General features: G+C 44.4%; 1 protein-coding gene across 3 annotated transcripts in view; it reads right to left on the reverse strand.

Annotated features, from left to right (window-relative positions):
* Positions 1–264: 264 nt before the first annotated feature.
* Positions 265–13,806, reverse strand: part of USO1 (USO1 vesicle transport factor) — a 67,705-nt gene continuing 54,163 nt past the window's right edge. For 2 of the 3 annotated variants that reach the window (XM_065404944.1, XM_065404945.1), the window contains 5 exons: positions 9,476–9,559; positions 8,331–8,420; positions 5,410–5,511; positions 3,972–4,187; positions 265–1,261 (listed from right to left, as the gene is read on the reverse strand). In XM_065404944.1, the coding sequence (XP_065261016.1) occupies positions 1,184–1,261; positions 3,972–4,187; positions 5,410–5,511; positions 8,331–8,420; positions 9,476–9,559 (570 nt within the window). In that variant the 3' untranslated portion in view covers positions 265–1,183. Of the gene's footprint in view, positions 1,262–3,971; positions 4,188–5,409; positions 5,512–8,330; positions 8,450–9,475; positions 9,560–12,009; positions 12,036–13,806 lie in introns of all 3 variants that reach the window. The other variant, XM_065404946.1, reaches the window with a different exon arrangement.

A 13,806-nucleotide genomic window follows, 5' to 3' on the forward strand; every position in this document is an offset into this window, starting at 1 on the left:
TAAATCTTACTTGTTTGGCTTATGACATACTGCCCTGGGCTATGAAAGCATCTTGGGAGAATCCAAGAGAAACTTCATTCTTACAAACTGCTAAACAGCTCAAAAAACTGAACCTTCACCATCCTCAAGTTAGCTTGATGAGCTCTGAAACCAGTACCTTGGAGAGCACCCTTTTAATCTATCCAGCCAGACTGGTGTTTTTAAGCCACTCTGCTTCAAATGAGCAGTAAAATCCACAATTAAAAACAAGACAAGAGAATGAAGTGAATGAATACTAAATGGACATATCTATTTTTATTACCAAAACATGAAATTTATGCATTGTGTATTAATTTTGCTCTTTTAAAATCTATTCTCTTATCTACTCTGCATAAGAGCCAATAAATTACATAAATCAGTTGTATTTTCATTTCTTTACTCAAGAATACAACGGAATCATTTATGATGATCTGGTAGCACATTTAATCTTTCGGATGAGTGGTGGTTGTTTGTTTTTTTAAAAATATTGAGAAGTTCAGCTTAGAAATGCTACCATAGTTTCTATGCAATTCCCTCCTCATTGTTAGCATAATGGTGCAGTTTCCTTGGGTTTCTTCGCTGAGGTACAGACTGCGGTGTAGCCATTTCAGGCGTCAAGGCACACAACACTGTTCAGTTCCATTTGTTTTAGTACACTTGAACCGGAAGCTACTGGGTGTGTACAATCCCCAACTCACCCGCTCCCCCTCCCCCCTCCAACATAGCCACTTATTTTAAAGGAACCTATGAGTTCTGATTAGCTCCATGCTGAATGTAGAAGCAATGATTCCATTCAACAGATGTTAAACCAAATACATATGTATTTAATCACCTTAGAGTTCCAAAGAAACATTAAAATGATAGACAAATGCACAGAACTTCTGTAAACGACAATGAACTAAGGCAGTAGCATTGTCACCCTCATGCTTTAAACAGTGTCTAAAGCGGCTTCTAAACGGTTAGAAGTTGGGATACTTTTGTTTAACTTAACAGTGATTTTTGTTTCACCTATGATGGTTTCCAAACACTTCACTTCAGAAAACCAGAACATTATTTCCCCATTTGCTTCCGTAAGTGGATGTTTTACTTTGTAGGTCAACAGCATTAGTTTAATTTTGTATTACAATGCAACCTCTAATTTTCTCATGGTGACACTAAAGCACTATTAGTCTTCCTCTTCCCCATCCTCTTCTTCATCTTCATCAGCTTGGTCTCCAGATTCAATATCATCCTCATCTTCCACCTGAAATAAAAATCAGGGATTTCTTTTGAGAGAAGCAATATTTGAGAGAAGTGTGAGCCAGAGATCAAACAAACTGCAAAGTAATGAAAAACAAGCCTAAAGCAAACCTAAAATTACCATACAAATTGCATTTATATCAGTATTTCAACTTCTAGGCACCAACCATCATGGATCACCACACTGCTCCCGACATCAAAGCTAAGACGTCAACTCCAGAGATCAGCAGGTTTTATTTGACTCCGTCCTGGGAAGAGGAAAACTGTTGTCTGGAGTGAAAGCCGGGGATCTGGACACAGAACTTCCCAGAGTTGTCACTTATTTTCTGTGCCCTGGGGTAAGTCCTTCCTCCGTGCCTCAGTTTCCCCACCAGTAAAATGAGACCACCTACCATACTGATTGCTGAGACTTAATGTCTGTGCAGTACTTCAAAACCCTCTGAATGAAGCCACTACATGTGACGACCTCTTTCGTAACTCGATGACCCACAAACTTTCCACAGAATGTTGAATGGATCCTCTCTATTTAAACTTGGCCCAAAGTTGGTAGAAATATTGAACAGAAACGTTTCCACACATTTCTTTCAAAACCGACTTGAGTTAGGACATTGCAAACTGGTGTAGCATGGCCAAGAGGGGTATTATGTGCTACCGAAAGGCTAGTCCTAGGAGAGCGATAGGATTTAGAGACACACATGAAATACTTGTATTCAAATAGGAAATCTAACCACAAGTCACCTGGCCAACCACCTAAGCAGCAGAGTGACAGTTACATGTGATCCGATGTACAAGCCCAGTTGTAAATTACGGTGGGGTTTATTAGAAGCCATGCACCCTGAAAGGGACCAATCTAGCATGTGCACTTGGTGGATTACCATCCGGTGGTATCGCATGTATCACTGGGACGTACCCACTCGCAGACGAAGGACAGAATAGCCAGGTGTGGGTTTGAAAGACAACTTTTAACCCGGACAGGTTTCTGCACATAAGAGCTATCTGGACCTATTTTCTAGCAAGCATGCGATGGCAACATGCTGAAAGCTACTAGCGGTTATTCCTGTCCATGAGCCTCCCTGATTATGGTTCTTAAAGAGCAGGGAACCTTTGAGAAGTGGCGTGCCAAGTCTTCAGTAATTTAAGGTTTCGGGTGCCAGTAATAAATTTTACATTTACAGGGACCCCCCGACAGAACGCCAGACTGGCAGTGGGCTGAGTGGGGACAGCGGCAGGGACCCCGGCTAGCGGGGGGCCGCCGGACGGAACCCCAGACCCGCAGCGGGCTGAGCGGCTCATCCCGCTGCCGGTCTGGGGTTCCGTCTGCCAGCCCGGGGTTCCGTCTGCCGGCCCCCTGCCAGCCGGGGTCCCGGCTGCCGGCCCCGCTCAGCCCGCTGCCGGCCTGAATAGATGGAACCCCTGGCCGGCAGCGGGCTGAGCGGGGCTGGCAGCCGGGACTCCAGCAGGCAGGGGGCCAGCGGCCAGAACCCTACACCGGCAGCTGGCTGAGCGGGGCCGGAACCCCAGACTGGTGGCGGGCTGAGCGGCTGAGCCAGCTGACGGTCTGGAGTTCTGGCCGCCGGCTCCTGCCAGCTGGGGTCCTGGCCGTTGGCCCTGCTCAGCCCGCCGCCAGCCTAGGATTCCGTTCACCCAGGCAGGCAGCGGGCTGAGCGGGGCCGGTGGCCGGGACCCCGGCTGGCAGAAGCATGCCAGTAAAAATCGTTACCGACCCGTTATAGAACATGCTTGTGAGGAGAAGACAAAAAGATGGGCCTTGCAATGTCTCCAGATGGGTAACAAAATCCAGGCTCTGGAGGACCAAGGAGAGTGCGAGTTTCAAAGCTGAGAGTGTCCCTGTTTATAACTGTGGCAACGTGACAAGCAATCAGGTCCGAAGCCACTGGGCTACGTATGTTAAAACCAACTCATTAAATTCCACATGTAAGATCACTGGAAGCCAGTGCCAAATGCAGGGCACTTCTACTCCACTTAATAAGCAGGCTGCAGCTTTCTGAGGGCTAGTCTACACTTACCCGGTAGTTCGACGGCTGCGGATCGAAGTTCCGAGTTCGATTTATCGCGTCTGGTGTGGACGCGATAAATCGAACCAGGAAGTGATCCCCGTCGACTGCGGTACTCCAGCTCGGCGAGAGGAGTACCGCGAAGTCGACGGGGGAGCCTGCCTGCCGCGTGTGGACCGCGGTAAATTCGAAGTAAGGTATGTCGAATTCAGCTACGTTATTCACGTAGCTGAATTTGCGTACCTTACTTCGACTTGGGGGTTAAGTGTAGACCAAGCCTGAGTTGTAGCTTTTGAATGGTCCCAGGGTGGTAGCTCTATGGAGAATGCAATACAGCCAGCAAACCTCAAGGTGAAACAGGCAGGCAGGGTTGTGGCAAGGTCCCTGCATGGAGAGATGGTCACATGCTCATTGTACCAGGTGCATATGGAGGGCAAAAACACCTACTTTTGGCCCAGTTGATACCCAGTTTGGCCCACGATCTAACTGCATCCCTAAGCTGTGCACCTGCTTTACTTATGGCAAATAGGGGATAAGTCTAAGTTCAGCCAACTCTTCTGTCTGCTTCCACAACCACTGGCCTATACAATGTAGACACTGGGAGCGACTGTAGGCAAAGGGAGTAGCTATTGGGCACTTGGTAACAGCTCACTCCGAGCCCTGGATGTTGGAACTTACTTCACTGAACACTTCTCTTACCGGTTGCCCAAGTTCCTTGAGCTTGTTCTTTAGTGCAAGTATTTTCTGATCCTGATCCGCGAGAAGTACCAGGAGGTCGTCCTGTTCTTTTTTAGATTCTGCCACATCTTGTTGGAGTTTGCTCTTCTCATCTTGCAAGACAGCAGCTGTACTGTTGCTTGAGTCCAGATGCTGCTTTAACAATGCTTTTTCCTCAGAAAGCGCTTTAACTTCACTCTGGCAACAGTCACAAAAATAGGAAAGTCACTAACATCCCACACAGTCAGTTCATTCAAGTCACTCAAGCGACCATTCACGGCAGCTCAACATTCCTGCCTCTACTTGCCTGGAGCTTCAATTCTACAACCCCCACACTTGCGGTGTCTGTCCCTTGTTAGCGGTCAGGTCATGTGTAGAGGTTTATGAATCTGCTACTGCCTTCAAGCTAAGAGCTGGTCCTTTAGCTAAAGCAGCAGGAGCCCATGTTTTCAGATCCAGAGAGTGGAGATTAAATAATACTGTGTTTTAAGAAGGCTGCTTGGGTCACCGAACTCACCACTGGTCACAACTCCCAAAGGGAAGAACTGCAGGAAGCTGAACCAAGTTGGACCAGCCGCGTTAATCACGGTTGGTACACAACGTGCCATGGCCCAGTACCCAGTCTGAGCGGGAGAATTGCAAAGATTCCACCCCAACGAGGTAAAGACACGAGGCTTCATACCTGGGGAGTGGGGGTGGTGAACTCTGGAGACTAGAGAAAGGGCTCAAAGGTGCATCTAGCGTTTATGAGTCACACTCAAGTCCTGGCTGCAATCTCCAAGGCAATCCAGGCAGGACTGCTATTACAACTACAACCCCGGCCGTTTAACACAGCTTACAGGTGACCTGGACGACACTTTCAAGTTGGGTTTTGCTTTATGATGTTTAAAGGTACGCACGCACGCACCATTTTATTCTAGAAAGTTCAGGAGCACCAAGCCCCATCTACCCCAATTTTTCTGATTGCCTCAGAAGAAACATTTTAAGCAGACAAGGTTAGTGCTCAAACATTAGCGGCCCAAGAGCGTTAAATCTTCAATAAAGGCTTGCTCTCCGCCCGTCACTGAAGTTTAAAACTCCCGTTTTCTTAACATGTATTTAACATCAACTAAAAATGCCTTTCCTATTCTCAATTATTTAACTTTCATTTTGACTCTTGAGATCACTTCTCAAGCTCTCCAGACCAAATCTGTCAGGGCAGACAAGAGCCGGATTTCTGATATGAAAACTCAACAGGAAAAAGCTTAAGATTTTTTGATATAGTAAAAGAAAGTCAATTCCCAAAAACTCGAAGCACCCCCAAAAGCCTTCCCCACCCTTGCAGGTCACTTTTAATACTGAAGCACTTCACGAAATTGTGACCATAACTGAAAACTGTGTATGCAGTTATTTCAGGTTTTGTGTTTCACCAATGACCAACCTTCAATTCTTTTATCTCTTGCAACAATCTGCCCTCCAATTCACTGTTCTTTGCTGCTATTACAGCAGCGCTGTCGCCCAGAGCAGGAACTGAAGCTGTATTCTGTGGAATAGATATTCAATACCAGGAACAGTTAGTGTTTCAATCATACACACAGTGGTCAATGTAATTTTCACTCATCCAATTGCAGACTTCTTCCCACCATATAGCCAACGTGCCGGAACTGTGTGTGCTCAGACAAAATCAAAGACAGATCCATGCTCTGAGGGGCTCTATACACTGTCAGACAGATGGACAGCTCACAAATGGGAACTTGCATATGATAGCACTTAAAACAGCAACAGGTTTCTGTACAGCCATGATAAGGGCTTCTGAGATGCAGGCTGGTTGGCATTCCATAAGCACATCCCACAGAGCAGACAGGCCAGGCAGCCATTTTGTTTCTGGCACCAGGCGCTAGCCAGGGCGCTAGGAAGAGCAGGCATTGCTGACAGGAGTTTTTCAGCTCTGAGCTTTTCCCATATGTTTGGCTCTCTTGGGAGGAGAGAAAAGAAAAGCTGTTACTGGGGGAAACAAAGGATAACAACACCTAATCACTCAATGATTCCCTGTTCTGTTAATTCCCTCTGGGGCATCTGGCATTGGCCACTGTTGGAAGACAGGATACTGGGCTAGACGGACCATTGCTCTGACCCAGTATGGCCGTTCTTATGTTCTTAAAACTCCTGTACGGTGCTGATGCTGTCAGGTCAGTTGTGTACAGGGAGAGCTGTAATGGGCAGCACACTGCCACGGTCACCACTGCGCAGAATGAACAAATGTTGAGTGAGATGAACGAGAGCAGCTGGGATTTTGGTTGCTGAGGAGACTGTTTAAAATTCCCAAACATCCAGCTTCTCTCCCAACAAATTTAAATAAGCCCCAGTTTGGTTACTCCCATAAATGACTCTTCTATTACTCCTTACAATGGCAGAAGTAACAGACACTAGTAAGGCGAAGAACTGCCTGAAAGCAGATTCTTCCTTGAGGAAGCCAACTATCACAAGCCACCTCCAGACCCGATTACTGCAGAAGCATAAGAAAGCCGTTTAAGTGGACACCTATGTTGTGCCCAGGTACTGGATATCATATGATGCAGTTCCTTTAGTTGTAAATTGTCTGGTTAATGCTTCCCTTACAGTAACTGTATAAGCTTTGCCATGAAACTACAGACAATGATAGATTCTTGTATATCAGTGTGATCTCTAAACTCAGGGTCTAAAATTCATCTCTTAAAGTTCTAAGTAACTACATGGTTAATACAATAGCAGGGCAGGCAAAGTGGGCACAGTGGCCCCAATCTGTAAAACCTCCCAACTCTCCTGGAGTTTTGGCAGTTTCACATGTAGAAGATTTGCTGGTGAAGCCCTATATGATGACCAAGCCAATGTAATTACTTTTTCCAAAGCCAACGAATTGCCCGTTAAATGTAAGTATTACACTGTTGTGCCTGCTAGTCTTTTTAAATCTCATTCATAATTACATGTCCACTTTTATTACACATTTTAAATAATTATTGCCCACTCAATTGTGTAACAAGATTACATCCATTAAACCACACTTAAGTGTCGTATGGTGCAGGCAACAGATTCAGGAATAAACACACTGATGACACTTTTTCTGACCTCGTTATGTACAGTATGAGTTTAAAATATTACAGCACTTTCCCCTGGCTTCTTAAATGATACAAGTGTGCAATGGTGTAACACATGCACTGGTTCTGTGAAAGCATATTCCTCCAGCTCTTATTAGGTATCAACTGATAACTGACTGTTATTTATCTCATCAGTATATTGACTGAAATGAGAGGAAAATACGGACTCAGCATTTCACTGAAGTTCATGGAGTTACATCAAGGTAGTGTAAAGAAATATATAATGAATTGTGTCAGATAAATGTATATTAAATAATGTTAGAGAAGTGTGTGTGTGTATTTGCGTGTGTGTATAATCAACAGTCTTAAGAACATGTAAAAGGGAACTTTTCTGCTTTCTGCATGTGTCTTGTTGACACAGCTTTCAAAGGTTGTAAAAAATCAGAAAGTTGGTTTGTGTCTTATCTACAGTGGATTCTTGGACTGTGTAGATAACAGGGCAAAGCAAACCCGACAAATGTGTGATTTACCAGCCACATGCAAACCTCCCTAGGAAAACCGACTAGGGAGGATGGATATTGACTGAGCAGAACTAGCCAACCCCTAACTCCAAGGCCACAAGAAGCAGATACGTAAGAGTGAGACAGCTGTTGTCAGAAAGAAGGGAATACAGGAAAGCAAGGAAAAGACAGCTGGACTGAGTAAGGAGGAGGATAGTGATGGCTAAAAACAGACAGATAAGGAGGTACCAATTAAGAGTTTTAGCAAGAGAAGTAAAAATCTATCAGTTTAAAAGGATTTTGGGTTACTGTGTGACACACATATTTAGAACAGAATGTTGATAGATATTTAATAATCTGCACCTATGTGATGTTAAGAGACAAGAAATAAAGGAAGTGTGTTTAACAAAGGGGGTTTGACAACTGAGGATTTACACCAGATCAGACCAGTATGGATGTGATGCCAGAAACAGTCTACCTGTGCCCCAGGAGTGGGCAGTTCATCATTACGCTATCCTGCTCTATCTGCTTTACTGATGCTTTAGGCTTGATTAAGGTGGTGCTATATTGTCCTAAAACTCAATATTAAAGCTTTAAAATAGTTCAGCTTAGTACTGTGGAAGCACAGTTCTTCTCCGACAGTACCTGTGCTTTTCCCCAGCAGTAGGGCTTGGTTCTGAACAGGCCCTGTATTGTTATGAATGACGACAAAGAGTGAAAAACATTTTGCTACAGTTTAATCAATAGGGCCAGGATCAGGAAAGGCTGCAAGAGTCCTACTGAATTACCATTTGTTGTAGCAGCTCCTGTTTCTCAGACTGAAGTTTAGAGATGTCCAAAGACTGTGACTGTATTTGGATCCTCAAGGCTTCTAGTTCCTGTGTCAAAAACACCCAACAGAATTCAGCTGCTTTGAATAGTGACGGTTAAGTAAGGACAAAAGTTCAATTTCTCTTTGGAAGAAAAAGCTACAAATTATGTATCACGTTATTTCAAGCTGGTTATGTGAGGAGTGAGAAGCATAGGTGGTGGAACTAGGGGAGCTGCCGCACCCCCTGGCTTGAAGTGGTTTCCATCATATGCACAGTTTGGTTCAATGGCTCTCAGCACCCCCACTATGCAAATTGTTCCAGCACCCCTTGTGAGAGGCATATTTATCCACCAATACCACTTGTCTAGGCACGCTGACAGAGTCCTCAAGAGTACCACCCCAGCACCAGTAATAACCTCATGGAATTTTTAAGTAGCCAAATGTTTGTATGGAGTGCAAAACTTCTTAGTCATCTATTGGAGACTGGTCAATTTTTTTTATGCTTATCAGATCACATCTTCATAACTCTCCTGGCCGCTGGCTATTCTATAGGCATCTTAATTTACGTTGCAGAAACCTTCCAATGCAAGTCACCTTAGATAAAGCATTTCTCAATCCGAGTCCTGTACCTATTAATGTGCTTTCTAATCGGGATAAAATTAATAGTGGGATACTTTTAGACATCGCAGATTTCTTCGTTCGGTCATTTCCTAATATAGGTGCTCTTTTCCCCGGTGGAAAGGGCTCAGAACACTATATATTTATAATGCATATCAGGATTTAAGTGATGTTTTCTGTTATGCAACTGCAAATAGGCAGTCAGGCCTCTTCAGAATTTCTGTGCAAGTTTCTCCAGTGCCTTAATTCACCTCAACACAAAAGTTATTCTGATTCTTTTCAGGATTTATGGTCTCGATGCTCCAGGATTACTAAGAGCAGCTCATAAAGTCACACACTTCGGAACCAATCTTACCAGTCAATGGAAACTTGGCCTACAACCATCTCCCCATCCTCTGCTACTACTAGCCATAACAGACAGCTTTGCCCAATGGATGACCGCACACAATTACTCCCAAGTTACAAACAAAGGAAGTTTGGACTGTCAAAGCATCAAGAACTCACCCTATGTAGTTCATTAGCATGCTCCAATCCAGCAGTTATCTGTGAGGATTGCCCAGTTGTTCCTGTTTCTGACTGCAAAGACTTCTGCAACACGAGAAAAAGCAACCATGAAACTAGATTTACTAAGTGTTATCTCATGGCTAAAAGGGTTCCTCACCTGTATCTAGAGGAATTCTTTGAGACAGATCTCACACTTTCACACCCACGGTGGATACAGTGACAGCACAGCGTGCATCTGCGAAAACCTCTAGTAAGCAGTACCCATCATAAGGCCCTCTGCCCCTCACTGATCCACACACAGCGTGAAAGCATACCAATCTCCTCCTTTCCTTCCGCGGCCTCCTCCCCAAAGCCCAGCTGGATGACTGGTACTCGGAGGAGAGAGTGGGCAGGGCGTGCAATGTGCATCTCAAATGTGGTTACCACCAAGTGACATGCATTAGTTCTTTGAGTGGTCTCTGCACATGCCCACTCATGGACTTGGGCAAACAGTGTCCTCTCAGGAAGGTGGATCACGACTACTAGAAATACCACTCTGCTACCCTGAGCATCATACTTGGGGACTAGTGTGTGGCTGCCTACAGTGACTCAAGAACACGAGTACTAACCTCAGGGCAGACTGTTAGGAAGCCAGGCACAAACCCTAAATTGGTCGTGTGTTCTATACTTCGATCTCACCAACCAGTTATCATGGGTGAACTTCACAGGCTCTAAATCAGCCTTAACATGGAGTCACACGGCATTTATAATACATTCTTCACTCCCCTCCTCAAACCCAGCCCTGTATCATTCCATAGGATGTCCTCCTGCTCCACCACTGCCTCTGGAGCAACGACAGTGGCATTCATTTACCGCCCATTTGGGCCAATTTAGTTCTATATGGCCGGGAGCCCCATCCACAGCGATGGCAGATCACTGGCCTTTCCTTTTCAGAAAGGGTTTTAAGCCCTAGGCTCCCTTGGCTTTTTTCCTTTTTAATTCAAAGTTGCGGTTAGGTTTATTTCCAATCCCCTCTACCCGGTTAACCTGGGTGAGACGGGAATTTCCCTTCCCCTGGGATTTGCACCCTCCCATGGTCCGTTGATTCAACAGATTAGCAGTTTCTGCAGCCTCTAAAACTGTGGATTTTTTTTTTTTTAGTCACATGCTGCCTTTACCTCATCTGTAATACCCCTAACCATTGCTCCTGGGCTGTCAGATCAAACCGTTTTCCATAATCACCTTCAACCCTCACCCCGTTATCCATTTTCTCAGAAACGACATTTTATGTACAGGTTCAACATAATATTATCAAACATTCTGAGGTTTCTGTACTTTATTCCATTGGTCTCTGGGATAATCTGAAATCTTTAAAATACATTTTCTTTAAATGTCTTGTACACCTTAGCGTCTCCCTCCTTCATATCGTTCAAACCTGGTCTCAGACTCCTGGCACAGACAAGTTCTCAAATGAATTTTACAAAAAGCTCTCTGAAACTTTAACACCTAGCTTACTGAATATGTTCAATGAGGCCAAGAAAAAGCAGACTCTCCCACCTACTCTAGGAGAAGATGTGCTTTCAGTTATTCCTAAACCTGGGAAAGACCTTGGACTAAGTAGTAATTACAGGCCAATTTCTTTAATCAATTGTGGTGCTAAGATTTTAGCTAAAGCTCTTGCTGTGCGACTGGAAAAAAGTTCTCACACACATTGTGAATTTATTACACAAACAAATCAGATAAGTGTTCTTTATGGCTCAGATAATTTGCGTCAACTAATGGATATTATTTCCGCTTTGAGAGATTCTCTTTGAGAGATTCTAAAGAACCCTTTGCTGTCATTTCTTTAGATGCCGAAAGGGCCTTTGACCACATAGCCTGGGACTATCTTTTTCAGATGTTAGCAAAATTTTTATTTGATAAACAATGTATGGCGTGCATTAAGCTTTTATACACTAATCCAGCTTCCAGGTAGTTACCAATGGTATTGTTTCTGTCCCTTTTCCATTACCCACAGGTATGCGGCAGGGCTGCCCCTTTCTCCTCTTCTGTTTGATTTATCTCTAGAACCTTTAGCCATCGCTATCCGAGCAAATCAGCATATTCATGGTATCAAGGTGGGCCAAACAGAGCACAAAAGTATCCTCTACGCGGATGATGCTCTTGTGTTTGTAGCTAAGCCCAAGGTCAGCATTCCTAACCTTCTATCCACTATTATTAATTTTGGACTCCTCTCAGGACATACAATTAGTTGGGGGTAAATCAGAAATCTTAGACATTAACAAATATTCCCACAAAGGTCTTTTATCAGACTGGGATTTTTAATGGCAATCTTCTTAAATGAAATATTTAGACATTCCTAAGATAAATATAGAACCAATTATTGCCCAAAGGGCTAACAAATTGTGGAGATGGAGTTTGTTAACCCTCAGTTTGTGGGGTAAAATTAATACGCAGAAAATGAACGTCCTTCCCAGAATTTTGTATGTCCTGAGGGGTCTCTCTAGTTCTAGTCCTCAAACTTATTTTAAGAAATTCAATAATATTTTCAGAACGTTCCTTTGGGGCACAAGTAAGAAACCTAGACTGGCCCCGAAGAAATTACAGCTCCCCCTATTTCTGGGACAATTCCGTTTTCCCAACGTGGAAATGATCATATTTCCTTTTTGTTAAACCAGGCACCTTTGTGGCTATTAGGCCCTGTACAGACCCTATCTTGGATTCAGATTGAATGAGAACTGGTAAACCACCTCCCCCTTTCAGGAATTGTAGGATCAAATTAGTGTAGATTTGATGGCTCCAGAGCTCCCCCAATAACGGCTGTGAGGCAAGCTTGGTCAACCTTGGCTAGAAAGTTCTGCTTCCATCCATTCTTCTGTGCAGGGGCTGTCCTATGGAGAATTCGTATCCTTAAAACCAGCGGCAAAACCTTGATGTGGAGGGATTGTATGGACAGAGGAAGTATGCCCGTGTCGCATCTCATGGACACTGATAAATTTAAACCATTTGTAGATTTTCAGCAAGAATTTTGCTTGCCCGGCTCCGGAGCATGGAAATATCTCCAGTTAAAAGAATTTACTTACAAATGCATCTGGCCCAAAGGCACTGGGAGCTCCAGAACCTTTAAATCGAGGAAGTTTCCTCCAAAATAATTACTTGGCCAGTGGTAGCCTTTTACCATTTTCTGGCCCCCCAAAACTGCCAAAGATTGATAATTTGAGAGTTGCTTAGAATAGAAATTTGGATATACAACTACCTCCAACCCAGTGGAATACAATTAGATCTGTGATAAGGAGTCCCGGGGTACAACCTGGAACTGTGGGACCGCTGTGCCCATATCATATCATATAAGGGTGGGTGTGTATCATACCACGCATCACAATCATATCACAATGGTGAACACGGGGATCCCAGGGTGCTATTTTGAGATACAGAGTATTACAATCTAGTGTTAAAAAACAACTATAGACCTGAGACTACAGCTTATTCACCAAAAGACACTTTTTGGAATATATTGGTCCCCACATAGGCTAATGGTAACGGGCCTTATCAATGCTGACCGCTGTTGGAAATGTAGCACCACGGGAAGTACATTAGCTCAAGAGTTTCTGGTATCAGGTGGGTCAAAGGACCAATTTGATATTGGATACTAAACTGGAGCCCTCCTGCTTAAGTTTCATTCTTGAATATATTCCTGATACCTGGAGATTACCTGGAAGGACCAGAGGAGGGATTTATCCAGGTGAGTTTGGCTGGAATAAACCTATCAATACTGGAAGGGTGATCTTGCCACTGTCAGGCTGGGTGGGAGGTTTCCAGTACAACTCGAGAGACTGTTAATTCTCTGCACTAGCTGATGGAATTAGAGGTGGATTGTCTCTCTGGATCCACAATAGCATTTGTACTAATGGGATTATCACCAGGTTTGTCTTCCTCCTCCTTCAGAACTGGGGCACAACTCTCACTGGGCTGGAGGGGAGGGGTTTGGTTTCTTTTGAGACTTTCGAGAATCCGAATCCCTGCTGTCTCCCTGATCTCATAAGGACGGCCAACACTGCCGTGCCAACCAGGGCAGCATGTCACATGCTGGCCAGTAGCCAGAATGGTATCTACATTAGCACAAATAGTGGCAAGCTCTGACTATGGCCAATTTTATGCGGCTGGATCTGCTCCATATAAGACCACATGTAACCTAGTCTCCATGTAACCAGTTCATAATTTTCTTAGAATGGTTAGGCCCTCCTTATCTGTGTAACCAGTTTAGTGGGTCCTCCACTCCTTCCATCCAGCCCTCTGTCCAGAAGGATGCCCACATTCTGTTGGTACCACAATGCCTGTATGTCCTTGGGGCA

The sequence above is a fragment of the Emys orbicularis genome, chromosome 5 (assembly GCF_028017835.1).
Source record: "Emys orbicularis isolate rEmyOrb1 chromosome 5, rEmyOrb1.hap1, whole genome shotgun sequence".
Taxonomy (NCBI): domain Eukaryota; kingdom Metazoa; phylum Chordata; order Testudines; family Emydidae; genus Emys; species Emys orbicularis.